The following is a 26,390-nucleotide window of genomic DNA, read 5'->3' as shown; positions in this document are numbered from 1 at the left end:
ATCAGACCAGGGGTTTCTGGCCTGGAGAAGGGATTCTGCCTGCAATCTCTGGTCCCCAGCTCCCCAAGGGAGGCTGAGGGTGCTTCCCCTCCCCTCCCCTTTGGGCCGCACTGAGGTTCTAACACAGAGCAGGGAATTGGGGTGCTCAGCTGTGCCCAGGCTCGCTGAGCCAGAGTTCTGCTCACAGCAACACCAGCTCTGGCATGCAGGATCACAGGGGTCCTGCCCTCAGCTTTCAGGGTGGGTTGTGCCCTGAAGCAGCAATGGGGCAGCTCAGTGGGGTCCGTGGGGACGCTGAACCCCCCCAGTGCTGCTCCCAGCCCCCCAAATCGGGCAGGGACTGAACGACGAGGCTCAGCTGCAGCTCCTCGTGGCTGTGTTGCCCCATCACAGAGAAGCCACTGGGTATTTTTGGCTCTCACGGGGTGCCCGGGGCTGGCTCCTCCCGGAGCTCTGCAGGCACAGCCCGGGGGCGGTGGCGCCTCGGTGGCCGCGTTCGGTGCTGGCACAGAGAGAGGGAGGGAGGGAGTCTGTTTTGGGAGTGCAGGGGGAAGTGTCTCCCTGGATCTGGGGCAGGCTCCAGCCCCTGCTCCTCCCAGGGACAGAAACGCAAGAGCTGCACCGGGAGATTTGTTCTGGTGGCTGCAGAGGAGCCCCTGGGGCACTGGGTGGGTCCATGGTTTGGGATGGACATCCCAGGGATGCTGAGAGGTGCTGGGCAGTGGGAGACAGCCTCGTCCCAGCCTGGCTGACCAGAGGAGGAATGATGTCCCACAGTCTCTGGGCACAGATCAGTCACTCTGATCTGCTGCTCGTGTGACCATGGCCTTGTTTCATCCCCGCTGCCCCAAGGTGGAAGGGCTGCCCTGTGAACAGGAGTGGAAAACAGGGAATATTTCCCCACTGGATCCCCTCATCTCCCACAGCAGATGGGGCAGCAAACCCATGGGGACGGTCCCTGCCCAGCTGAGCGTGCCCTGGGCACCCAACCAAGCTGCTGAGGAGCTGAACCATCAATATTTCCATTGCTGAGGAGAAGGCTGAAGTCCAAAGAGTAAATCGGTGCCGATCACCTGGGGAGGTCAGGACAAAGCTGCTGGTTGATCTTTAATTTTTTCCTTTCTTTCTTGCGCCACCTCCCCGGTTCTGTGCCTTTCCCACAAAACCCTCCTTCCTATTTATCCCAGCCTTTGATGAATCACCTAAGGAACACAAACATTGCCAGCAGGAATTGCCCACCACTGCCTGCCTAGCTGACCCCTCCCTGCCCTCGCAGCATTTAATGTTCTAATTAAAAACCAGGAGGGAAAAGTGGCCCTGGGGAAGGGGCCGTGGAGGGGCTTGGCCGGGTGGCGTGGGCAGATTTTGGAGCAGCAGTTCCCGGGGCTTTTCTGCGAGCCCTGGAGCAGGGAGAGGCTGAGCTGTACGGGACAGGGTAGGAAGGTGCCGGCAGTGTGAGCAAGGTGCTCGTGACTCTCCCCAGAGCCAGGAGAGGCCGTGGGGAGGGCGCCGGGTGCTGCCACCCACGCCAGGCCGGCGTGTGGGTGCTCGCCCCGGCTTTGGGCAGCGGCAGGACCCAGCCCGTGGCCTCGGGCGCTTTGCTGCAGCCTTGGCAGTCCTGTCCTAACCCTGTCCGGGCTGGGGGAGGTCTCCCCATCCCCAAAACCCACCGAGGGGGCAGGGTTGGAGCAGCTGGAGCTGGGGACAGCCAGCAGCGGTGGCAGCGCGGAGAACTCCAGGCGAAACCCCCGCGCTGCTCTCGCCCTGCTCGGGGCTGTTTGGCCGCCGGGGCGTCTCCCTGAGCCCGCTCAGCCTCTCGGTATCACCCAGGCATCCCCGGCGGAGGGATGGGGCTGGGAGGGTGCTGCGATCCGCCGGCTGATCCCGGCAGGCCCCTCCTCTCTGCCCGCACCATTGGCTCCGGCTCGGCCGCCTGCGAGCGAGCGCTCGGCTCCGCCGGGGCCGGGGCGATGGGAGCCGGCGGCTGAGCCACGGCCGGCCTCGGCTGTCCCTGCACGGCTCGGCTCGGCTCGGCCATGTAGCACCGCGGTGCCCTCCACCCGGCCGCGGTGGAGGCGGCAGCGGCCTCATGGGCAACGCGCACCGCAAGAGGAGCCCGGCGGGCACCAAGGCCGGCTCCTCCTGGCCCTTCGGCCGCGCCGGGAAGCCCAGGGCAGGTAGGAGCCCTGGGGACACCTGGGGACACCTGGGGATACATGGGGACACATGGGGATGGGGGTCCCCGCTCCGGGAGCTGGAAGGGATGGCGCTGGAAAGTGGGAAAGTTTTCCCGTCCGGCTGGGATGGGCAGGAGTCGGGGGTGAGGGGAGGTTTCGCTGCGCACTCCCGGTGCTGGGGGGCAGGATCGGCCCCCGAGGCCGCTGTGGGGATGGGGGAGCCCCCCCGGCTGCGGGCAGGGCTGTGCCGGGGAGCAGCCGTGGGCTGGCCGCGCTATCGGGACGGGATCAGCTGGATTAGTGACTGATTTGTTTTCCAAGTGGGATCCCAATTAGTGACTGATTTGTTTTCCAAGTGGGATCCCAGCGTCGCCTTCCTCCCCGGCCCCCCGCTCCCACCCCGTGCCTCAGTTTCTCTCTCTGTGCCGCGGGGATCTGGGAGTGTTTGCAGGGGCTGCTCCCCCCTCGCTCTGCGCGTCTGTCTGTCCGTCCGTCTGTCCGCACACCGATTGCCCCGCTGCTTTACGCTCCGTCTCTATGGATGCTGGAAAGCCCAGCAGGAAGCAGGGACCGAGGTCTGTCCTGCAGGGACCAGGAGCAGGGAAAGGATTCCACACCTGGCTGGACCCACGCGTGGATCAGTGAACCCCGTGGGGTGCCTGGAGAGCTCCCTCCATGGTTCCCCCATCAGGGCAGGGGGATGCCAGCAGGGAAGGTCTCTGGCAGTAACATCGTCCCCATCCCGGGGTTGCTGACTCTCCCAGTGGTGTCATTAAACTGTCCCCGTGTCCCCAGCCCAGCCCGAGGCAAGGAGGAGCCTTGGGAGGTGCGTGGGCAGGAGCACAGGAGCGAGTTAGCAGCACCCAGGGGTAACTGGGGGGTTTTCCCCCACCAGCCCTGTGGGATCCTTGGCCCTGCTGTCCCTCCTGCCCTGCTTCCCTTCACAGGCAGCAGCCAGCCAGGTGTGAGAGGCCAGGGCAAACAGGGCCTGGAGTCAGCTCTGCACAGGCCAGGGGACAAAACCATCGGAGCAAAACCATCCCAGAGGTGGGACCTGGCATGGGGAGACCCCGCAGGTGCACAGGGAGAGGGAGCAGGAATGTCCTGGCTGAGAACATCCACTCAGTGTGTGGGGAAACTGAGGCAGGAGGTCACACATCACCCGTGGCCGTGCTGGGACAGCATCTCCTTCACTGCAGGCTCTCCTCATCCTCCCCCGGGTGGCTGCAGGCTCCTCTGGTCGTGCTGTCCATGCAGGAAGGGCTCGGTACCATTGGCCAGGCAGGGCTGGAGCTGCAATCCCCGGCACATCCTCACCCTTTCCTTGTCCCATTCCTGCCCAGACCTCCATCTCCTGTCCATCCCCTGCCAGCCTTGGCTGTCCCTTGTCCATCCCGAACCAGGACCGTGCCTCCCTTCCCCAGGAAAGCCCTGCTGCATGTGGGATGCCCCGGAACGGGCGGGATGTGGGACCGGCACAGCCGGGGCAGACCCCGGGAGCCGAGGGCTGCCTCTGGGGCTGAAGGCCGTGGGGTGGAAGGTGCTGAGAAAACATGGGGCGAGTTGTGTTTGTTCTCTGCCACGGCTCCATGGCAACGGCGCGGCGGCCACAAAGCCAAAGAATTTGCATTGTGTCGCTTCAGCGTTTCGGAGGGATCACCGGCTGGGGGCTGGGTGTGCCGGGCCCGCCGCCGCTGCCCTCTCCCCCTGCACGACCCTGGGTGCCTCCGGATTTTGGGCTGGGGAACAATTGCATATGGCGGGCGGCTGGAGCAGTGTCCCCAGTTCCCGTCTCTTTGGTGACTGGGGATTAATTTGGCCCTGCCGTGCCTGGTGTTGGCACACCAGCCCCGGGCAGGCACTGGCCGGAGGTTTTGTGTTTGTGCCATGTGCGCAGAGCTGTGGGTGCTGAAGGTGCCACCCAAGCCTTTGGGTGCTGAGGGGACAGTGCAGGGGTCCCCAGGGGCAGGGTGGGCACAGCCGAGGGGTGGGCAGAGCCACCCCGAGCCCACCCAAACTGTGCCCACCGGTGCCAAACCCACGGACCCCGTGCCCACCTCCCCATGCCACAGCGGGGCCTGGCTCGCTCCGGGGGCATCCCCAGCCTCTCGCCCATGCCGGGGGAAGGTCCTTGAGCCCCAGGGAGACCGGAGCCTCTTATCGCCTCCTTATCGGGACTCCCCGCCGGGCCCTGCTGAGTCAGGGCGCAGGAACGTGGCTGCTGGCCAGGCTGCGCCCCGCGGAGTCAGCGGCGATGGAGCTCTGGGTGCGGGGTCACCCCGCAGCCGCCTCCCCTCGGGGGCCGCTGGGGAAAAAAACCATGGAATGGTTTGATTTGGAAGGGACCTTGAGGCTCATCGCGTTCCACTGCACGGGCAGGGACATCTTCCACTATCCCAGGCTGCCCCAACACTTCCAGGGATGGGGTATCCGAATGCTCCAGGGGTGCCCGTGGCTGTGAACGCCCCCAGCAGCAGCAGCAGCAGCAGCCGTGGAGCCCCTCGGCCGTGCCAGCTCCTGCGGGGCAGCTCCAGGGCGGGCTGGGCAGCTCTGAGCTCTGTCCGTGCCAGCCCCACGCTGGGCCGGCTCCGCAAACACGCGGGGGGCGGATGAGAGCAGGGCCGGTCCCGGCGGGGGACACAAACCCGAGATTTACACAGGCGCTTCCTCCAGCCAGCATCCTGCTGTGTCCGGGACACCGAGCCCTTCCCGGTGGTGCCCGGGACACCGAGCCCTTCCCGGTGCCCCCTCCTGCTCCTGCAGCAGGGCAGGAGCGATCCGCGGCTGTCCCGGGCAGGCAGCTCGGCTCTGACACGCCGTGCCGTGCCGTGCCGTGCCGTGCTGCCTTGGCACGCTCCCGGCAGCGAGAGGCAGGGATGGGACCTGCCCTGTGCCTCTGGGTTATCCCCCACCCCGTCTTGGTGGCAGCTCCTCTCCGTGTCCGTCCCCATGGGAGGATCGGCACCTCCGCAGCGTTTCCCTGGAAAAGCCCCGCGGCGTTGGGAGCTGCTTGCAAGGACGGGGGATCCGTGCACGGAAAAAACCTGCAACGTCTTGTCCTTAATCCGTCTGCCGGGCTGGCTCCTGCGGGGAGCCAGGTGCCTGCTGCGACAGGCAACGCCTCTGCCGTGGCAAGAGCACCCGGTGCCCTGCAAACAGCGGGGGGACAGCCAGCCCGGAGCACCGGAGGGGCTGGAGACACCGAGGGGAGGCCATCAGGGAGCGGCAAAGCTCCGGGGAATGGAAGGAGGAGGTGTTGGTGGCCCACCCCTGGTCACAGTGCCACCGGTGTCACCCTGTGTGTCTCTTCCCCTCTCCCGCCCTGCGCTCCCCAGCTGGGATGTTCCCGCCCGGATCCGGCTCCTGCCGGGGGAAGGTGTTATTTACCTTCAAACCTGTTCGGTGGCTTCTCCGGGGTGGGGACGCGGTGGGATGGAGGCTCTGCAGGGATGAGGCACTGCCGGGCACTGGGGTGGTCCTGCCCCGGGACCCCCTCTGCTCTGCTACCCGGGGCTGGGATAACTCAGGGAGCAGGGGACACTCTGTGTCACCTCAGGGCTGGCTCTGGGCCACTGGGACAGCAGCGAGGTCAGGGCCCGTTGCACAACCCTCAGTGCTCCTGTCATGACAGGAGCCATGGCTGGAGGCGACTGGAGCCACGGCTCTGCTCCAAGTGGGATTTCACCCCGCACCAGCTCCTTCTCCAGGGCCTGCTGGCTCACCGAGGTGAGACCAGGCAGCTTTCTGCGCTGTGATTTAGAGGAAGAAAGAAAAAAAAAACAATCCAAGTTTGTTTTCCCAGTTGAAATTAATTTTAGTTCAGGCTCTGCGTGGGATCGTGTTTGAGAGCCGAGCCAGCAGCATGGATGGGGTGGTGTTTATTTGCTTGGTGGAGATGTTTTCCTGGCTGGAGCAGCCCCCCAGGTGTGGCCCAGGGCAGGCTGGCAGCAGGGGCTGTGTGGCCAGAGCCACTGTCAATATTATTTTTGCTCTTACCCTGCCTGCAGTGCTCCGGGTCCCCCGGGGTGTTGCAGGGCGTGGATGCTGTGCTGAGACAAGGATTTGAGAAGCACATTGGTTGCCTTTAGGGGCTCCCAGACACCCTAAAGGGTTCAAGGTTGCAAAGGGAGCAGAGGGACAGGATGCTGGAGCAGAAGGGCTGGATAGGGTCCCTTCCAAATCAGAATATTCTGTGATACTGGAGCACAGCTCTATCAGGGTCCATCCGCGTCCTGACAGCTCCATGGGGCTCTCAGGAACGGGGTTCACGGTGCACCCCACTGGTGTGATCAAGCAGAGCAGTCCCCAGGCCTGGATGGTGCTGGGAGGGACCCCCAGAGCGGGGGAGAGCAGCAGCCCCGTGGGGCAGGGGGGCTTCTGGCTGCTCTGGCTGCTGAGAGCAGCACACAGGTTCCCTTGGGGACCTCGCAGCCCCTTCCCGCCCGGCTGGCAGCTCCCCCTCCTCCCCATTTTTGGGCGGTGAGTCAGTGGCGGTGGAGGGGCGGGCGGGAGCCGCTGCTGCCGCCGCAGGACCCGCGGAGCAGGCAAGTCGGGGCAGTGCCGAGCAGGCAGGGATGGATGTTTGCAGCCCAGCCCGGCCCAACCTGCTGCTCGCAGGAGGCACAGGCCTGCCGAGGAGGGGGACAGGAGATGGGATTTTCTCTCCTGGCTCTCTCCAGGTGAAGAGCAGCAGGGTGAGAGCTGGGCCAGCCCCGAGATCTGTTTGCAGCATCGGGCTGGGCAGCCCTGGCTGAGCTCCTGCGGGGTCTCAGCCCTTGTGGAGCCCATTCTCACTCTGGAACCCCAACTCCTGTGCCTTCCTCCGGGGATGCTCTGCTCCCTCAGCAGCCGGTACCAGCTCAGAGCTGGGGAGCCCATCCTTGAGGAGTGCCTCCCCGGCTGCCACGTGTGGCCAAGGCACGTGTGTCAGCCGAGCCCGGAGGGCACGGGGAGAGCCGGGATGCACCGCAAGGAATGCACAGGGGCCGGACACCGGCTCCAAAGCGGGCGTGTTGCTACCGGCAGCGGCTGCAGCTGCAGCGGCTTCCCCAGCCCACCGGGACCTCTCTCCCTCCTGGGTTCCCCCCGTTTCCAGCAGTTTCACCGTGTGTTGGCAGAGCCGGGGTGAGGCCAGCCGGGTGAGGATGATGAGGTAGCGAAAGTCACAGGGAGTGGGAGAAGTGGAGCTGCCACGAGGCTCCTCTGTGCCCCGGCTCAGCCCTGGATTTTCTTTTGGGAGGTCGCAGCTCCTCCTCAGCGGTGTCACACTGGAGAGGGACACGTCTCCATCAGTGAGGGATGTTCTCCAGGTCCTGCGTGGGCAATGGGCCACAGGCAGGGAGGTGGAGCAGGGCCAGGCTGGCTGCCAGCACCTGGAATGTCCTCACAGCCCTGGAAGCAGCTTCCACCTGTGCTGCCATCAGCAGATCCATGGGGCTGAACTCGGCTGTGCCTGGGCCCTGCACCAGCAGCTCAGGAGGGGCTGTGTCCCTTTACTGGGGGTACTCCTGGTGCCATGGAGGGGGCTCTGTGCAGTCCCTGGTGCCATGGAGAGGGGTCTGTGCAGTCCCTGGTGCCATGGAGAGGGGTCTGTGCAGTTCCTGGTGCCATGGAGGGGGCTCTGTGCAGTCCCTGGTGCCATGGAGAGGGGTCTGTGCAGTTCCTGGTGCCATGGAGGGGGCTCTGTGCAGTCCCTGGTGCCATGGAGAGGGGTCTGTGCAGTTCCTGGTGCCATGGAGGGGGGCCTGTGCAGTCCCTGGTGCCATGGACGGGGGTCTGTGCAGTCCCTGGTGCCATGGACGGGGGTCTGTTGCAGTCCCATCCCTGTGGGCAGAGCTGGAAGGCTGGACCCTGACCTGTGGAGCCAGGAGCAGTGTCCCTGCCAGCTGCCACCACCCGTGGCCCTTTCTGGGCTCAGGCTGCCCAGAGCAGCGGGCAGGGCTCAGCTCGGCACGTGGCTGCCTGCTTTGTGCATCCTCAGCCCTTTAATTATGTCCCTTTTGCACTTGTGCTGTGAAAAGGGCTGGGGAACCTCTGCCCACCCCCACCAGCACCTTCTGGGGGGCGTGTGGGCAGCAGGGCCCATCCTGCCCGTGCTGGAGCAGGTGCTGGCTCAGGCACAGCCAGGGAGCTGCTGCTGTTTGGGGCCATGGCCATGTTGGAATTCCAGGGAAGAAATCCTCACTGAGCCCGGAGCTGCCTGGCTGGGGACACAGAGATGTCCTTCACAAGGTCAAACTGTCCCTCGGGCTGCACAGGCACTGCTGGGACCCTGCACTGGGTGAGCCCACCCTGCACTGTGCTGGAACAGACCCTGGGCACAGCCCGTGGGGAGCTGCAGGGCAGGGACAGAGGGTTTGGCACAAGGACACGGCTGCCTGCTGGGTAAACACTGGGTGCTGTTCATTCTTGGGGTAAAACCCCTGTAAATGGGGGGGATGGAGCTCCCAGAGGCGCTGGGCACCCACTGCCCTCCATGGTGGGGACAGTGACTGGCAGTGCCAGGGCAGTGGCACTGTGTGACCGCCTGGCATTTCTGCCCCAGCTTTCACCTGCCTCCGCAGCAGCAGCTGGAGCTACTGGTTAGACTGGTCGCAGAGCTGGTTTTCCCCCGGTGCTGCCAGCCCTTGTGACCGTGACGTGGCCCTGTCCCTAAGGACAAACAGCCTTGGCCCGTCCTGTGTTCCCTGCCGGGAATGGGGCTCTCCTGGCAGGGTCCTGGGGGGCACTGGGGACGGGCTGGCATGGGGAATGTCACCCTGCTGCCTGTGCTGTGTCATAGCCAAGGTGCAAAACCTCCCAGTTCCTCCCAGTTCCTCCCAGTTGGCCGCACTGTTGTGGAAGGGAGCGACTGGTTTGCAGCGCTGCTGTGCCCAGCAGGGTCCTGGGGAGTCCCGGGGGTCCAAGAGGGAGGAGTAGGGGAAATGCTGGCCCCGAGCCTGGAAGAACAGATCCCTGTGGTCTGTGCCGTGCGTGGGAGGAGGCGGGAGGGCCGGGGGCCAGAGGAGGGGCCCCCTCTTCCCTTCTCCCGCGGCCGAGGAGCGCGGTGGGCGCAGCTGGGACTGTCCCCTCCTGCCGGGGACTGTCCCCTCCTGCCACCGCGCAGCCGTCCCCGGCTCAGGCTGCTCCCTGCTCGCGAGCAGCTGCGCCGGAGCGGCTTCGCCTGGCCGAGCATCCTCCCGCCCGTGCGGATGAGGACGGAGGGAGGGAGCCGGGGGCCGCCGGCATCCGCCCCGCCGGTACACGCCGGGTGAGAGCAGCCCCGGCACAACGGGCTGAGCATCCTCGGGGGGCTGCGGAGCCCCCGCTTCCCTGGGGACCAGACCCTCTCCCCGGCCACCATGGTGGTTTTCATGGGCAGGAACCTCTCCTCGCTGCTGGCTTTCTTCAAGAAGAAGGGTGAGTGAGCAGCGGGCAGGGAGGGAGGCAGGGAGCAGAGCCTTGTCCTTACACCACCCCTGCCCCCGGGACCCCCCCGGCCCGGGCAGGGGGGCTGTGCCATCCCCGGGGGAGGGCAGGGAAGGTCACCCCCGCCCTGGCCTCTCCCGCCGCGGAGTTACCGGGATAAATCACTGCGCTCCTCTCCCCAGCACATCTGCGGGGTGTCAGGCTGCCGAAATTGGGGGAGAAAAGCGGATTAGGGACGTGATGCTGGGGGGGCTGTGGGTGTCTTGTGTGGCCTGCAGGGATTTTACACCGGCACGGGGGATCTGTGTGGCAGCACCCGCCGTGCCGGGCGGGCCGTGCCCCGGTGCCGTGCCCGCTGGCAGCGCCGGTGCTGGCGGAGGCAGAGGCCGGCATGGCGGCAGGGCGGGAGGCTCCATTGTTCCAGGCCTGCTCCTTTGTGTGCTGGAGACACAGCACGGCTGCCTCGCTGCCTGCCTGGGCTGGCCCTTGGGGGTGCAGGGACACGGGGGGCACAGGGGATGCGGGGTGCTGGGTGTTGTTGGTGATGTGAGCAGCAGGTGCCCCTGGCCCTGGGGTGCCAGCCCCGACGGCTTCCTGCGCTCGCCCTTCCCTTCCTCAAGATTGTTTTTGTTTTTTTCTGGGCAGGAAGAGTTTGAGGCTTCGCTCAGGCGTGGAGCTGGCAGGGCTGTGCCACGGTGCTGCAGTGCCAGGGCTGGGTGATGCCAGGGCTGGGCGATGCCAGGGTAGCCCGTGGTGGCTGTGGGGAAGGGGCTGCCAGGCTGGGAGTGGAGGCTCCGTGCTGCCCCAGGCGTGACTGATCGGGTGTTCAGCATCCAGCGGGGTTTGCAGCAGGGATTTGGGTCCTCTGGGATCTCTGCCGCTGGACGTGCCTCAGTTTCCCTCTTCTGTGCAGTTCCCAGCCTGCCAGGGCATGGGGGGAGTCCCTGCTCTTGGGGTGATGAGCGAGGCCTGGGAATGACGCAATGCTCCGAAGGGAAATTCATCATCCTCATCCTCGTTCCCTCCACATTTAATCCCCTCCTGTGCTGCCCCTTCCCTGCTCAGCTTCCCTCAGCCCCACACAATTCAGGGGTGAATAACGAGGTCCTGTTACCTCGTTAGCTCCTCAGGAAGCCGCTGGGGAAGGAGGGTGGTCCCACATCTCAGGGAGAAAAGCAGCAGAGACATCCTGACTCCGGAATATCGACCGGGCGCAGGATGGAATTTCTCTCGGTGTTCCAGCACCCTGTTTGGAGCTGAGCGGGATAACATCACCCCGGGGTGGCTGTCACCACCCGGTGCTGTCCCCTGTGGGTGGGGTGGCAGCGTGGCCGTGTCCCCCCAGCCCAGCTGACCCCGCTGTCCCCGCAGGCGCTGCCAAGGGCGAGGGTGAGAAGCGGCTGAGCGTGCAGTACACGGCGGGCCAGGAATGTCCCGACAACGTCTTCTTCCCCAGCACGCGGCCCCCGCACCTGGAGGAGCTGCACAACCAGGCCCAGCAGGGGCTGAAATCCCTGCAGCACCAGGGTAGGTGTCCCCAGCTCCAGGGTGGCCTTGGGGACACGGTGGAAGGGCTGTCCCCAGCTCCAGGGTGGCCATGGGGACACGGTGGAAGGGCTGTCCCCAGATCCTGGCTGGTCGGGCTGTGTGGGCGGTGCATGGGGCTGAGCAGAGTCCAGTGCTGGTGGCTGGGCTGTGCAGGGGGCACTGCCAGCTCAGTAGCTGCTTCCTTCGGATCCCCTGGAGGGTTTTACCTTCTGTTTTCCCTCCACAGAGAAGCAGAAACAGACCAAAAGTGCCTGGGACCACGGGGACACCAGCAGCCTCCAGGTGAGCCCTGCCAAGTGGTGCTCCTGGGGGTGAGGGGACACTGGGGGGCTCTCCTGTCCTCTCTGGGTGGTGTTTGGGGGCAGACAGATAACCAGCCAAGATGGCAGGACCATGTCCAGGGGGGTTGTGGGGCTGGAACTTGCCGTGTGTCCCTTGGTGTTGTTCCCTTTGCCCCATGATGAGCTGTTCTGCCCATCCTCAGCCTTGGCCTGTCCTTCTCTGCCCTGTGGGGCTCTGCCAGGGCTCCCTCTGTGCCTGCATCCCCCTGTCCCCTCCCCACTGGTGTCCCCTGGGAGCCCTGACTGAGGAGGGGTGACCTGGTGGCATATGGGGACTGTTGGCCATATCCAGCCCGGTGCCTGTGCCCCTCCCTGGCTGCTGACGAGGGGAAACTCCCCCTCCTTTGGCCGCGCTTTGGCAATCCCTGGGCTCTGACCCCGCTGCCAGTGCCTCACCCTGTTTGTGTTTGCTCAAGCCGCTGCCTCTGGTTGGCTCTCAGCCCCTTTAATCCCTTGGAAGTGGGGACTGGGAACCCCAGGATGGGCAGAGCCATGGGGGCAGTGAGGTCAGGTTGACTCTGAAGTGTCTCATCCCAAGCTCTGCCCGTGCCAGGGGTGCTTTGAAGGGATGGGGACACAGCATGGGGCTGTGTGCAGGGAGTGCTGGGGATCCTGCCTGTCCCTGTCCCTGTCCCACACCCTCTCCCAGCCCTGGGCAGCCCTCCAGCCCTGGGCTCTGGGGCTCAGCAGGGCTGGGAGAACCCAGGGAATCATTTTGGGCTTGGCACGGGGGCAGCTCCTTCAGGTGCTCCTTGCACACCTTAGCCCCCTCTCTCCTGCCCTCGGGGGGGCTGCAGAGCCATGCAGGGTCCCAGGGGCTGCTCCCAGCCCTGCTCCTGGTGGGAGGACTCTGGATGCCGGCGTGGCTGACTCAGCCTTTGGCCCTCGGAAGAGCTTTTGTCTCGGCTGCAGAGTCAGTTCGCGGCGGGGAAGGGGCCTGGCTGGGGCTGGGGCAGCTCCGTCCCCGCAGCCCGGGCTCTGCTGAGCCCCCTCTGTGTCCCCACAGTCCTGTGCATCCTCGGAGGATGACAGCCTGTCCTTCCGGAGCCGGGCAGCCTCCTGTGCCACGGACAGCGCCTCTGAGGATGCGCTCTCCATCCGCTCCGAGATGATCCAGCGCAAAGGTACCGGGCTGGGCTGTGGGATGGGGCTGCCGGGGGGCTGGGGAGCATGGCAGGCAGCTGGGCTCTGCCCAAGAGCCAGCACAGGGATTTGGGGGCCCTTGGGAGAGATGAGAGCAGCTCTGGCTGAGTCAGAGCGTTGGGGCTGGGCGAGGGGGATGGACAGACAGACAGACAGTGTCTCCTCCCTGCTCAGACTGTTCAGTCGGTGCCTCTTCCAGTGCCTGAGCCTGGCTTATCCCGGAGCACCTCTGGCAGTGGGAAGTGCTGGGGATACTGGGGATACTGGGGACACCCAGGCCAAGGCCCCCACACACCAGCTGGACCCTCCCACACCTCTTGCAGGTTCCACCTTCCGACCACACGACTCCTTTCCCAAATCTTCAGAGAGGGCTGGCAAGAAGAGGAAGGAGAGAAGGACGACAGTGCTGGGCATCCCCCAGCACGTCCACAAGGAGCTGGGTAAGCTTTGGGGGAGAAAGGGGGGATTTTTGGGATCTGTTTGCCTTCCCTTGGGATGACGCTGAGGTCATCTCTCCCTGCTCCCAGGTCTCAGGAACAGCCATGGAGCCAAGGGACATCCCGAGGTGGACGGGAGAGGGCCGGCAGGCCGTGGGGACAGCCAGGCAGTGCAGCCCCTGCTGAACGGGGGGCAGGTGTCGGGTGATGCCATCCGCATCCCCACCATCGACGGGAAGCTGCAGCCCCTGCCCGCAGCCGGAGGCGCCCGCGTCTGCCTGGGAGTGCTGGAGGAGGCCGATGCAGCCCTGCAGAAGCACATCAACAAGGTTTACTACGACGACAGCTTGCTGGGGAGGAAGACAGCGGCCAAGCTGTCACCCATGGTGAGGCCGAAGTCACTGGCCGTGCCGGGCATGACCACCTACGCCAACCCCCCGGAGATGCTGGTGGGCCCCGTCATGTCCATCTCGCCCCAGGGCACCTACATGTCCAAGATCATCCCCAACGCCATCCTGCCGCCCATGGTGGACGTGGTGGCCCTGACGAGCAGCAGTGTGCGGACGCTGAGCCGCTGCAGCCTCGTGTCGTCCAGCCCGGCCTCGGTGCGCTCCCTGTCCCGCTTCTCGGAGCGCGGCCCCCGCAGCCGCGAGCCCTCCTCCTCCAGCGACAACTGGAGCCACTCGCAGTCCACGGAGACCATCGTGTCCAACAGCTCCACCATCTCCTCCCAGGGTGGCTGTGACCACCGGCAGCCCGAGGCGGGGCCGCACGGTGAGGTGGACACGGCAGCTCGCTCCGACACTGACCAAATCAGCATCTACAGCTCCACCAGCTTCGCCAGCTCCTGCTCCAAGCCCGCTGCCGGCCTTGCTCCTACAGCCCCCGGGCTCCTGGGCGTGGGCAGCGGCCGTGCATCCCCTGCCTACAGCACGAGCAGCCAGGCGGAGGGCTCGGACACGGCCAGCCTGGCCAGCGAGCGCTCCTCCGCCCGCAGCGTGTCCCTCAGGAAGATGAAGAAGCCCCCGGCCCCTCCCCGCAGGACCTACTCGCTGCACCAGAAGGCTGACGGGGAGCCCAAGGTGCTGGGGCTGCCCCCCAGGCCCGAGCGGCGGCCGCAGCGGGAGAGCAGCGCGCCCTGGTCCCCGCGCCCCGAGCCCTTCAGCCCCACGGGCGAGGATGAGGTGTTCTCCCCAGCGCTGAGCGAGACCAGCAGCCTCCGCTCCGAGAGCCTGGCCGGCGCCAGCTCCCCCGAGGCCCCTCGGGGCCGCCCCGGGGTGACGGTGGTGCTCAGGGAGCCCCAAGCTCAGGCCAAGTGGAGCTGCCCCGATGGCTCTGACCGCACCATGTCCCCCTCCAGCGGCTACTCCAGCCAGAGTGGGACGCCCACACTGCCCACCAAGGGCTTGGGACCCCCAGCCGTGTCCCCGGGCAAGTCTCAGCCCCAGAAGCCAGACCGGGTCTGCTCCCTGCAGTCGCCTGCGCTCTCCGTGTCCTCCTCCCTCACCTCCATCTCCTCCTCGGCCTCGGACCCGACCCCCCCTGAGGTGCTGACCACTCGCTCAGACCGGTTCATCATCCCACCGCACCCCAAGGTTCCTGCTCCCTTTTCCCCTCCACCCACCAAGCCCCAGCAGCCCCCGGCCCCCGCCGGCCCCCTGCAGCCCTCACAAACCCCCCCAGCGCCCAGCACTGCCGGCCAGGAGCCCTCGGCCAAGCCCAGCGGCAAATCCCCACCGCCATCACCGCCGCCTGCCTACCACCCGCCTCCCCCGCCGGCCAAGAAGGTGGAGGGGCGCCCCCAGACCAGCAGCGAGCCCCCCGCCGACCCCGCCTGGCCCCCGCCACCGCCGCCAACCCCCGAGGAACACGACCTGTCCATGGCAGACTTCCCCCCTCCGGATGAATCCTATCTCTGCAGCCTGCCCGATGCCACCTCGGCCCCGGCGGACGGGCAGACGGCAACACCGAGCCCGGCGGCTGCATCTTCACCATCTCAGCAGCAAGAGCCACCCACCGGGGCTCCACAGCCTCCACACCCCGCCGAGCCCCTTCCCACAGCCCCCGTGCCGCCGCCACCACCGCCGCCTCTCCCGCCGCCCTCGGCTCTGGCCCTGCCGCCCCAAATCAGCCTTAAGAAGGCGGCCAACGGCCCCCGGGCGGAGGCCAAGAAGGAGCCGGTGTCGCGGAGCAAGAGCGGCCCGGCGGCCAAGGAGGACGCCAGCCTGCCCATCGTCACCCCCTCGCTGCTGCAGATGGTGCGGCTGCGCTCCGTCAGCGTGGAGCCCGCGGCCGGGGCCGGAGCCGGGGCTGGGGCCGGGGCTGAGGAGCGTCCGGCCCCTCAGAAGCCGGTCCGGCGCTCCCTGTCCAACCGGCAGCCGCCTCCTGCCCAAGATGCGGTGCCTTCCAAGCAGCTCCACCACGCCGTTCACCTCAAGGCCGCCGCCTTGGCCTCGGCAGAGGCCGCGGAGAAGCCGCCGGGCGGCCGAGCGGCCCAGCCCGGCCCTGAGGGGCCCGCCGGGGATGGGCAGCTGTCCCCCAGGAGCAAATCGCCGGCCTCCACCGCCAGCTTCATCTTCGCCAAGAGCTCCAGGAAGCTGGTGATCGAGACGGCCTCGTCCCCCGAGGCACAGGCCGACCTGAAGAGGAACTTGGTGGCCGAGCTGATGAATTTCTCGGGGCAGCGCTCGGCAGCCCCGGCCGCTGCCGCCCCGCAGGGCCCGGGGAAGGCGCAAAGCCAGAGGAAACCCGGCAAGATCCCCCCTCCAGTAGCCAAGAAGCCTTCGCTGGGCTCGGGGCCGGCTCCTTCCCCAAAGGCACCGGGGACAGAGGCGTTGGGCTCCCCGGTGCTGGACGGGGATGCCAAGGTGGAGGAGAGCAGGACTAAGAGCGAGCTGGCGGGGACGGAGGGCAGGAACGGAGCGGAGCCACCGGCTCAGAGCCTCCCTGCACAAGGTACGTGGGGTGGGAGCCACGGGATGATGCAGCTGGAGGTTCAGCCTCGCTGCTCAGCGTCCTGAGCTATGCATTCCCAAGGGATGAATTCCCAGCACGGCTCCTGGGTTGTGTTGCAGCTGAGAGGCACTGGGACAGCAGGGACAGAACCTGGTAGGGCTGTGGGAAGCTGGGATTTGGGGTGGCTGATGGGCTCTTTCCTCCTGCTTTGCAGACAGACGGGGAGAGACGGCCTGAAGGATGACACTGCAGGACTGGAGCCCCCATGGACAGGAATCCAAATCTCTCAGGGACCTGGGCAGGTCAACGGATGAGTGTGGAACTGGCAACTAACTTAATACAGGAAGCAAACAGCCTTAGCCTCCACGGCCTTGATGATATTTATGCAAAAATGGTGTTGGTTTCACTTTCCTAAGTACTACAGCTTTATTTTGCTTTTTTTTTTACTGAACTCGAGGCCCGTGCCCAGAGCCAGCACCTCCTCCCTGCCAAGCTGATGCTCGGTGTGGGTGTGTGGAGCTGAGCAGCCACACCCAGAGGAGTTTGGGGGCCAAAGACACCGGAGCTGGGGCCAAAGACGCCGGAGCTGGAGCCACCGCTGCTGGCCCTGCAGGCCCACGAGGAATGGAAGCACTTTGGACAAAGAATGGGAAGGCTTTGGCCACAACAGCACCTGAGGAGATGAAAACAGGAACAGGAGGGGGATGGAGGTGCTGGCTGGGAGGGATCAGGGCTTTGGCTCTTGATGGAAAGGCCAGAGGGGCTCATGGCCAGCACAGGCTCTGGCCACTCACCACTGCCCAGCAGGAGGAAGGGCCTGGCTGCCCCTCGAGCTGGCCCTGGGCTCTGGGGTAGAGCCTTGATTCTGTTTCTGTAAACTCGGGTCACATTTTGATTTCTTTGATTGTAAAAAAAAAAAAAAAAAAAAACCAAACAAAACAAACCCAACCAAACCAAACCAAACCAAACCAAAAGCAACTGACCCTCTGCCGCCGAGTAGCTGCTCAGAGCTCTGTACCTGGCTGGTAAAAATGATGACCGAAGCTTGCTGCCTCCTGTTCTTCCTGGTTTATGGTTGCAGGTTCCTTCTGGTGCTACTGAGCTCCAGGGACACCCTTGGGCTGGCTCTCAGCACCACTGCCCAATAAAACCTTAGAGCAGGGCTGGCTGCCAGCTCCCCTGGACAGATGGGCACAGCCACGTGCAGTCAGCTCGACATTTTATTGGGTTTTATGACAGACAGATGGTTCCCAAGTCAGTGTTTAAGGCCCACACCCTCCACAGGCTCAGGACAGCCCCACGGGTGCTGCCTGGGCTGGGGGTGGAGCAGGGGACGGGGCCTGCCGGGCTGTCCCCAGCTCTGGTAGCAGCAACACAAGGTTGGAGAAGCAGCTTTTCCCTTCTGCCCTCACCACAGCAGCCACACATGCCACCCCAGCGGGCAGGGAGTCCAGTCTGTGGCACAGCTGGGTGGCCCCAAGGCCATGGGGATGAGTCTCATGAGTCCCTTGGGTGTGGTGGCACCTCCAGTCAGTCCCCAGAGGCCCAGGGGGATGGACGATGGAGGCAGCTCTGGGTGAGAGGCTGCAAGTTCAGTCCCAGAGCCCCCAGGGCTGAGCACTGGTGGGGAGATGACTGGGAGGAGCCTGGCTGGGCTGCAGGAGGCACCAGAGCAGCCCTGGCACTTGTTAGCTGATGCTGCCACCCCTCAGGCTTTTACAGGAGACAGTGCCCAGCTTGGTCAGGAAGTTTCTCTGCTTCCACTGCGCGACACAATCCTCAGAGACGCGGAAATCGGCCTGGGGAGCACAACAGGGAGCAGGGTCAGCCCTGGGAGGGTTCATCTCCTCCACAGTAACATCTGGGGTCACCCAGAGGTGGGGACAGTGTGGAGCTACAGCCACTCCCAGGCCTCACCTGCAGCTTCTCAAAGACCTTTTTCTTGGGTTTGAGCTCCTCGTCGGGCTCCCCACCCTCGTAGCCCTCCACGTAGACACGCTCCCCAGCACAGCACCCGGCTGGGGGGTCCAGGGGCTCCACTTGACGGGGCTCCCCCACACTAAGGAGAGGTGTGGAGACACCAGAGTCAGCCCAGGGTGCTGCCCCTGAGGCAGGAGGGGTGGTCCAGCCCCGGTGTCCCCCGTGTCCCTCACCTGGAGGCACACAGCACCATGCCCTGCGACTCCACCCCCCTCATCTTCTGGGGTTTGAGGTTGCAGAGCAGCACCACGAGCCTGTCCTGCAGCTGCTCCTTGGGGACAAAGTGCACCAGGCCGCTGACCACGGTGCGGGGCTCGGCCTCGCCCACGTCGATCTTCTCCACGTACAGGCTGTCGGCATCTGGGTGCTGCCAGGGGGAGCAGGGGTGGGAATGGGGTGGCAGAAAAGGTGCCAGTCCCACCAGGAACACCCCAAATGTCACCACAGGGCAGGGTTCTTCCCCTCTCCCCGTACCTTTTCCACGCTGATCACTTTGCCCACACGGATGTCCAGCCGGGATGGGATCACGTCCTCAGGCTCTGAGTTCTTGGTGGTTCCCTTCTCTGCAGGCTCTGCAGGGTGAAGGGAATGGTCACAATGCTCAGCACAAACCCAGGAAAGTGGTCAGCCCCAAATGCAGGCCCTGGGGGCAATTCCCTGCAGGGAGTTCCATGCTTGTCCCTACACCAGAGAGCAGAGTCCCTCCTGTGCTGGCTTTCCTCACCTTTCCCAATGTTCTCCATGGCTGCTTTTGAGTCTGGAGCTTCAAAACTTTTCTCTGACCTCAGCTCCTGGAGGGAGCTGTCCCACTCAGCCCTGCTCATTTCCCTGAGCTCCCAGGGCCCCACTTCCCCAGGCTCCCAGCCCCTCCTTACTGGCTTTGGATGGGGTGGGATATGCAGCACTGCTCAGCTTCTTCAGCTCTGGGCAGTTGAATTTCTCTCTGATGGGGTCAAGCAGCTTGTTCAGGGCCACTTCCACAGAGTTCTTCAGGTCTCCAGGGTGCACAACCTGTGTCAGGACAAAGATGTTCCTGTCTGAGGCCAAGGGTGGGAACTGGAGACCAAACAGGGTGGGAAGATGAATCCCAAACCCTGATTCCCCTTAGACATCAGAAGTTTCTGGACACTTCTGCCTCCAGCCTCTGTTGGGAACAGCTGGGAAGGGTTAAAGTGCTGCTGTGCTGCAGGATGTGGCTGATGTGGTGCTGTCCTGACCTCACACCCTTCACTCACCCTCTCCCCCAGGCTCTCCTGCCTGGGAGCATCCCACACTACCAGGCCACACTGCACACCTCCTCCCAGAGCAGATTTCAATCTCCCAGATTGCTCCCAGGAACCTCAGGCAGAAGGTTCAGCCCCTCCCAGCACTCACCTGCTCAGCAAAGTCCTTCTCCAGGGCCTCGTAGGCCGTGTAGGTTTTGTTTCCTCCCCATTTTTCCTCTCGCAGGACCACAAACTCTGGGATAAACCGGTTTTAAAGCTCAGATAAACTGAAGGTTCAGACAAACTACTCAGCCCACTCTGCCCAAGAGCAGGGGCTGGGCAAGTGGCACTCAGGGACAGCTTTGTCTCAGGGGACACACTCCTGTCCCCTCCTCTTATCTGACCCCTCCTCACCTGATTTGAGGGGGAAGAGGACATGCTTGATGAAGGAGAGGACACCATTGTTCTCCACGTTCCCTGGCTCACAGAAAGCCTTCTTCAGCTTCTTCTTCACGTCTTCCTTGCGGTCCAGAAGATCAATCTTGGAGTCCTGCAGCAAGAGATTTCCTCAGCCCTTCACCCAAGCTTTTACCCAGGAAATTCATGCTGGAGTTGCTGCACCTTCTTAGAACCCTGACTGGGGAGGGAGAGCTCATCTCCCCTGGGATGGTCCCCCCAGAGCCCCCTGAGCACAGCCAGACCCAGGACCAACCTCTTCTGACGAGCTCATCTTGCTGCCTGTCAGCCCAGGAACCATGGGGTTCATCAAATGGACACGCTTGGCATAGCCCAGGGAAGGGAGGTACTAGGAAAACACAAGGAGGCAAGTCAGACACGAGCCTGATTCAGCTTTAATTCCCAATTCCTGTTTGCTCCTGGCTCCAGGTAACTTTGGGATCTGCAGTAACAAACCAGGAAGGGCAGAGTCACAGCCAGGGATGTGTGGCTGCCCAGAGCACAGCAGCAGCACAGAGAGCTGTGACATTAACCAAAATCCCACACACTTCTCCCAATGGATTTGGGAGTAGCCAAACCCTCCCTCAGGCCCCAGTCTGGCAGAAATCCCCCCACTCCTGACCTTCTCTGCGAAGGTGAAGATCTTCCTCTGATCCACCCCTCCAAACTGCGCGTCCACCTTGAGATATTCCTCATCCAGCCTGTGGAGAGACACACAGAGCCTCGAGGCTGGACCCAGAACACTCCTGGCCTGTCCCTCAGCCCCTCCTGGGCCACTCCCAGCCAGGGAAAGTCAGGAACATTCCAGACTGTTTGCTCTGTGCTCAGGCCAGCCTTTGTGCCACCGCCAGCTGTGACATTGGGGTGGCCAACAATGACCTTGGCACTCGGCCCCCAACACCCCCGTGGCCCTGGCTGTGCCAGCACCTCCCTGGCCACCACCCCTGCCTCACCTGCAGGCCTGGGTAGAGCAAACCACTCAGCAAGGGATGCTCCACCTGCTTGACCACCTCTGCCCCTGCCTTCTTGGCGTCGTGCTGCGTCACCACAGAGGAGAGGCGGTACACGTCCAGGGTGTACTCCCTGTGGGGGACAGCACTGTCACCAGGGGCATGGGGACAGCCCTGAGAGCTGCTCCTGGCCACACTGGGCATGGCACAGCCCTGAGAGCTGCTCCTGGCCACACCATTGTCACCACAGGCACAGAGCAGGGAGACAAAACAATTCCTTCTCCAGCTGAGGACCAAGGACAAATGATCCAAATCTCAGGCCCAAGAGCAGAAACAACGTGGGATGAAGAAGGATTGGACTTCATGGCCTGGAGCTGTAATTGGACAATTAACTGCAATATGCAAATGGACCAAAACTTATAAAAGTCAGAGACCTCATGTCCATTTTGTGACCATTTTGGTTCATCTTGGGTGTAGCCCTGGCTGGGCTCTTGTGCTGCCCAAGGTGGATCCATTGAGGCTTTTTAATAAATGCCTATTTTTAGGGATAATACTGTATTATATATATAATAGTATAAGATATTTCTATATTTATATATTACATGTATCTATATCTATCTATCTATCTCTCTCTCTCTATATATAACATATATACATATATATATTTTACTCATATCTATATCTATATTTATACATGTAAAATATTAGATACTTCTAATAAATGCCTACTTTTAGGGATAATACTGTATTAGTTACAACAGTATTAGATACATATAGAAAATACATAATTAATTAATAATAAGAAGAAATATAAATGTATATATATGTATCTATATACACAGACACAACATTAGATACTTCTAATAAATGGCTACTTTTAGGGATAATACTGGATTATATATAATAGTATTAGATACATATGCACATATATAAAATATATAATTAATTAATAATAATAATATATAATGATTTTATATATGTATATATATACACACACACAATATTAGATATTTCTAATAAATGCCTACTTTTAGGGAAAATACTGGATTATATATAATAGTATTCGATACATATATACAATATAGAATTAATTAATGATTAATAATAATAAATAAAATATAATAATTATGTATATATATATACACACATACAATATTAGATACTTCTAATAAATCCCTGCTTTTAGGGATAATATTGTATTATATATAATAATATTACATAAATAAATAAATATTTATAATATCAGATACTCCTAATAAATCCCTACTTTTTTCTTTAACTCCATCCAGCCCCTGTCCTAGCTCAGCCTCCCAGGGCCCCCCTGGCTGCCCAGGACTCACTTGCTGAGCTGGTAATCGGTGCCCCGGACAAATCTGAGCTTCTCCAGGGGCACCCCGATGCTCTCCAGCATGGCTTTGATGACGTGCTCGTAGTACCGGGTCCGCAGCTCCAGCAGCTCCCACGGAGCCTTCATGTTGTCCAGGTAAGCGTGGAGGTCAGCAAAGAGGATTGTCACCTAGCACAGGGGACAGCGGGGTCAGGGGAGCCGTCCCTGCCAGCTGCAGGTGCCACCCAGCAGGGTGGCAGTGCCCCACCTCGCAGCCAGCCTTCAGGAAATCGGCGATCTTGGACATGGGCACGAAATAGGCCACGTGTGGCTTGCCCGTGGTGGCCGTGCCCCAGTAGATCTTCAGCTCCCGCTCCTTCAGGATGGACATGAGCTTCTCCTCGCCCAGCACCTCCTGCCAGGGGACAGAGCACAGGGAGCTGCAGGGACAAATCCCACAGGGACACATCCCAGGGGACACATCCCGCTGGGACACATCCCACTGGGACAAATCCCAGGGGACAAATCCCACAGGGACACATCCCAGGGGACACATCCCACTGGGACAAATCCCACTGGGACAAATCCCACTGGGACAAATCCCACTGGGAACATCCCGCTGGGAACACATCCCAGGGGACAAACATCCCACTGGGACAAATCCCACTGGGACAAATCCCACTGGGACACATCCCGGGACAAATCCCGCTGGGACAAATCCCGCTGGGACACATCCCGCTGGGACAAATCCCGCACGCCGGGTGCCGGGGCTTGCCCTGCCTCAGATCGCCCCCATCCCGGCCTCCTCACGCCCCAATCCTGCCTCGTTCCCCCTCTCGGACCCCAATCCTGCCGTATTCCCCCCATCCTGCCCCAATCGCCCCCGCTCCAGCCTCAATCAACCCGCCCAGCCCCGATTCCTCCGCCCGACCCCGGCCCAGCCCCGCTCGTCCCTCAGATCCAGCCCCGATGCCGCCGCCCCGGCCCCATCCGCCTCCCGGTACCTGCAGGTTCCGCGTGATGAGCTGATATTTCTCCTGCGGGCCGGGTGCGGGCTCCATGGCGGCGGCTGCAGGGCAGGACACGCGGTTATCGGAGCCCCGGTTCCCCCCCCGGTTCTCCCCCGTTCCCCTCCCCGGTTCCCCGCCCGGTCCCACCGACCTGCCCCGGGTTGCATCAGCCCTGCTCGACGCTCGACTGCCGCACCTGAGGCCTGCCGAGCGCCGAGCTGCCGATCCAACGAGGGGGCGGGGAGGAGGGCGCGCTCCTCCAATCAGAGAGCGTCTCGCGCGGCGAGGAGCCCGTGCTCCGCCAATCAGAGGGCGCCTCACGCTCGTGTGGGCGTGGCCTTGGCGCCGTTAAGATGGCGGCGGGTGAGCGCCTTTCCCGCCAGGCCCGGCCGGGCCGCGGCCACTGTTTTGCCTCAGCGCAATTTAATTCTCCCTCGTTTAATTTGGGCGGTTTTACCCCTTTTTTCCCGGGGCTCGGGGAGCTCTCTGTGTTGGGGTGGGCGGGGGAGCCGGGGGCGGGGCGGGCTGGGCCCCGCCTTGGGGCGGTGCCGTTGAGGCGCCGGTTGGGCGGTGCCCGCTGAGGGACGGGCGGGTCCCTGACGGACAGAGGCGGGGGCGGTGTTGGCTTCGAACCCTCGGTGAGGGAGAGCGGGGCGGTACCGCCTCCTGAGGTTTTAATCTGCACAGGAAAGGCTCCATGGTGAGCCAGGTGTGGGTTTTGGTTTCTGAAGGGGCTCCAAGGTGGATGTGGGACAAGGGCCTGAGGGGACAGGACACAGGGAATGGCTCCCACTGCCAGGGGAGAGGGGATATTGGGGAAAATTCCTCTCTGTGAGGGTGGTGAGGTCCTGGCACAGATGATGCCTTGTGAAGGCCTAAAACAGAGGCTAGACAGAATTAAAGAATAAAGCAGGGATTTATTAAAAGGCCTCAATGGATCCACCTTGGGCAGCACAAGAGCCCAGCCAGGGCTACACCCGAATGAAGGATTTTGTGTGAGCATCTCAATGACTAATCCCCTGACAGGGTTCCTCTTCCTTTGCTCAGTTTTTCCCAAGCCAAAAAAAGACTTTTTAAAAATAATGTGTTTATTTGTATCTCTGAAGGGCGGAGGTGGGGGTTGAGACACTTGGAGGTTTTACTGAATGCCTCAGGCGTGTTCTGCAGTTTAAAGCTGTGATTTGGGATTCCTGGGGTCTGCTCTGAGGGACTGGCAGCAGTTTGGGAGGAGAGCCTGAGGGGGTTTCCACTGCTTCACTCAGGGATGAAGGATTGGTTGGGACCTAAAACAGTCAAGAACAGAGATCAAATTGTGGTGGTTTTGCCTTCCCTGTTAAATCACAGCATTTTAGGGATACAGCTGAGCTCCTTTCACTGAGGACATTGCTTTTGCTGGCAGGTTGGAGCTGACTCCTGCTGATCCCTCCTCTGGAAGGGCTGATCAAAGGCCAGCAGCAGCAGCAGCAGATGAGCCTCTAGAGCTGGAAGCAGAGCTGCAGGAAGGCACAGAGCCATGGCAGAGAGCTGCCCTCCCTCCCCTGGGCTCCATCAGGCACTCAGGCAGGATCCAGTCCCCAGGGCCAAGAGGCTCTCGGATTCCACAGTGCAGGTGCAGGCCCTGCAGTCAGCCAAGAAAGCCTGTGTGCTGAGCCGTGACTGCAGCACCCCAAAGCCAGCAGGGAATGCTCTGCTCCCTTCCCCAGGCTCTGGCTGCTCCCTTTTCCTGGATGAGAGCCGGCAGGATGAGCTTGGGGCCGGTTTTCCCGTGGCCAAGTACGACGACGTGGCCATTTCCCTGGACATCAGCCGGTGCTTCGACGACAGCGAGCTGGATGATTCCCTGCTGGAGCTGTCAGGCAGTGAGAAAGGCAATTCTCCCTTTGATTACACCGAGGAAGAGATCCAGGAAATCTTGGCAGATGATTCCATGGAAGCTGAGCAGCAGCAGCAGCTCCCTGGTGAAAGCCACACGAGCCAAAGTGAGAGTGGGAAGAGCGACCAGGGGACATCGCTCAGTGAGGTCACCCAGGAAGCAGAGGAGCCCCAGGAGCATCCCTCAGGCAGCTCTGGGTGTGATCCTGGATTTTTGAGTGGCTCTGCTGCCCTGGATGGGGCCCAGAGGCTGCAGCAGGAGCTGGACCTTGACCTGCAGGAGCTGCTGAGCCTGAGCCCGTTCGCTGCTGCCTGTGCTGATGAGGCTCTGGAGGAAAACAACCTGGAAAGAGAAACTTTGGATGCCATGATAGATGATTGCTTGGGATATTCCACAGCTGCTGGGAGCTGCATTCCTGAAAAATCCTCAGAAAGGGTCATTCCTAAAAGCCAGGAAAGCCTGGCTCAGGATTGCCTGGGGAAATCCCTGCCCTCATCCAGCCTTCCCTGTGGCCAGAGCACAGGGGATGAGAGTCCAGCATCTGTGTTGCCACCCAAAAAAGAACTTCCCAAAGCAACACCGAGCTGTTTGTCAAGGAAATCAGGCTCTCCAGAGGATGCTGAAGGGGAATCCAGAGGAGCTGAGCAGCCACCAGGCAGCACTAAAGTAAACTCACATCTTCATTCTTGGAACTTGAATGTTTTTAATCCCGTCCCTTTGGATTTGGCCATGTGCACACAAGTGCTGTGTTGATACAGGGGAGGTTTTCCAAGTGGATTTTTGTATAACTCTATAGGCAAAACTTACATGGAAAAGTTTTATTACATGTTAATCCCCTTTTTCCTTCCCTTTCCAGTTAAGGGACACAGCTGTAGGCCAGAGTGGGCAGGAAGAGCCACCCAGTGGGAAGAAAAGTGGCAAAGTAATTCCTGTCCCACAGGAGGAGGAAGAAAGGTAATTTCTTAGGAAATCTGCACTTTAAAAACCATCCCAGCTGTTTCCTCCACCACTGGGTTTATTTCTATTTTTAAATTAAGTCGCACTGAAATAATGGGAAAACAAGAAATATTCCACCCTGTAAGAAACTGGAAGAGGGGAAAGAACATGGGGAAGTGGGGAAGGAGGTGGGTGAGGCAATTTTGGGCCGTGGTTTGCAGGCAGGAGAGGGGATGTTTGTGCTTCCCTGGCTGCTCCTCCCGGAGCCGTTCCCTGCAGGTGGCAGCAGCAGAGCGGCTCGGGATGCTGCTCCTGCTCTTCCCCGCTCCTGGAGGCGGCACATCGGGGCTTTCCCCCCTCATTCTGGGCGTTGCTGTTGTGTGAAAAAGAGCTTTTCCTGCTTTTGAGGGCTCCCCGCGGGTTCCCGTTGTGGTCAGCAGGGCAGTGACCGGCTGGGTGGCTCAGCTGCTTTGCTCTCGGCGTGGTTGATCTTTGGCAGCTTTACTCAAATAAATACTTTCATTTTTTTCCATCCCAAAACAGTGCTACAAGAATGTCACATCTGCCATAGTTCTGCAGGGCTCTTTGCCTTCTCTGTGAACTGTAACCTAATTTAACAAATACTCTAAAAAAAAAAAATTAACA

General features: G+C 61.9%; 2 protein-coding genes across 3 annotated transcripts; one reads left to right on the top strand and one right to left on the bottom strand.

Annotated features, from left to right (window-relative positions):
* Positions 1 to 1,936: 1,936 nt before the first annotated feature.
* KIAA1522 (KIAA1522 ortholog) lies at positions 1,937 to 17,051 on the top strand. 2 transcript variants are annotated; one of them, XM_030964692.1, is made up of 7 exons: positions 1,937 to 2,177; positions 10,956 to 11,111; positions 11,359 to 11,414; positions 12,480 to 12,597; positions 12,940 to 13,056; positions 13,144 to 16,008; positions 16,223 to 17,051. In XM_030964692.1, exons 1-7 carry the CDS (start codon positions 2,090 to 2,092, stop codon positions 16,243 to 16,245), a joined length of 3,423 nt encoding a protein of 1,140 aa, XP_030820552.1. In that variant the 5' UTR covers positions 1,937 to 2,089; the 3' UTR covers positions 16,246 to 17,051. The 2 variants fall into 2 exon arrangements, with proteins under 2 accessions (XP_030820552.1, XP_030820553.1); XM_030964693.1 differs by lacking the exon at positions 1,937 to 2,177 and adding an exon at positions 9,187 to 9,575.
* Positions 17,052 to 17,210: 159 nt separating this feature from the next.
* On the bottom strand, positions 17,211 to 23,154 carry YARS1 (tyrosyl-tRNA synthetase 1). Its single transcript, XM_030964566.1, has 14 exons — positions 23,088 to 23,154; positions 22,931 to 22,995; positions 22,195 to 22,341; positions 21,940 to 22,115; positions 20,602 to 20,732; positions 20,272 to 20,351; positions 19,906 to 19,998; positions 19,608 to 19,743; positions 19,363 to 19,448; positions 18,864 to 18,999; positions 18,463 to 18,560; positions 18,162 to 18,355; positions 17,926 to 18,067; positions 17,211 to 17,807 (listed from the first exon to the last, which is right to left on the bottom strand). The coding sequence occupies exons 1-14, from the start codon at positions 23,101 to 23,103 to the stop codon at positions 17,697 to 17,699; spliced, it is 1,611 nt and encodes a 536-aa protein (XP_030820426.1). The 5' UTR covers positions 23,104 to 23,154; the 3' UTR covers positions 17,211 to 17,696.
* Positions 23,155 to 26,390: the final 3,236 nt, after the last annotated feature.

The sequence above is a fragment of the Camarhynchus parvulus genome, chromosome 23, assembly GCF_901933205.1.
Source record: "Camarhynchus parvulus chromosome 23, STF_HiC, whole genome shotgun sequence".
Taxonomy (NCBI): domain Eukaryota; kingdom Metazoa; phylum Chordata; class Aves; order Passeriformes; family Thraupidae; genus Camarhynchus; species Camarhynchus parvulus.
This window is presented reverse-complemented; position numbering and strand designations above follow the sequence as displayed.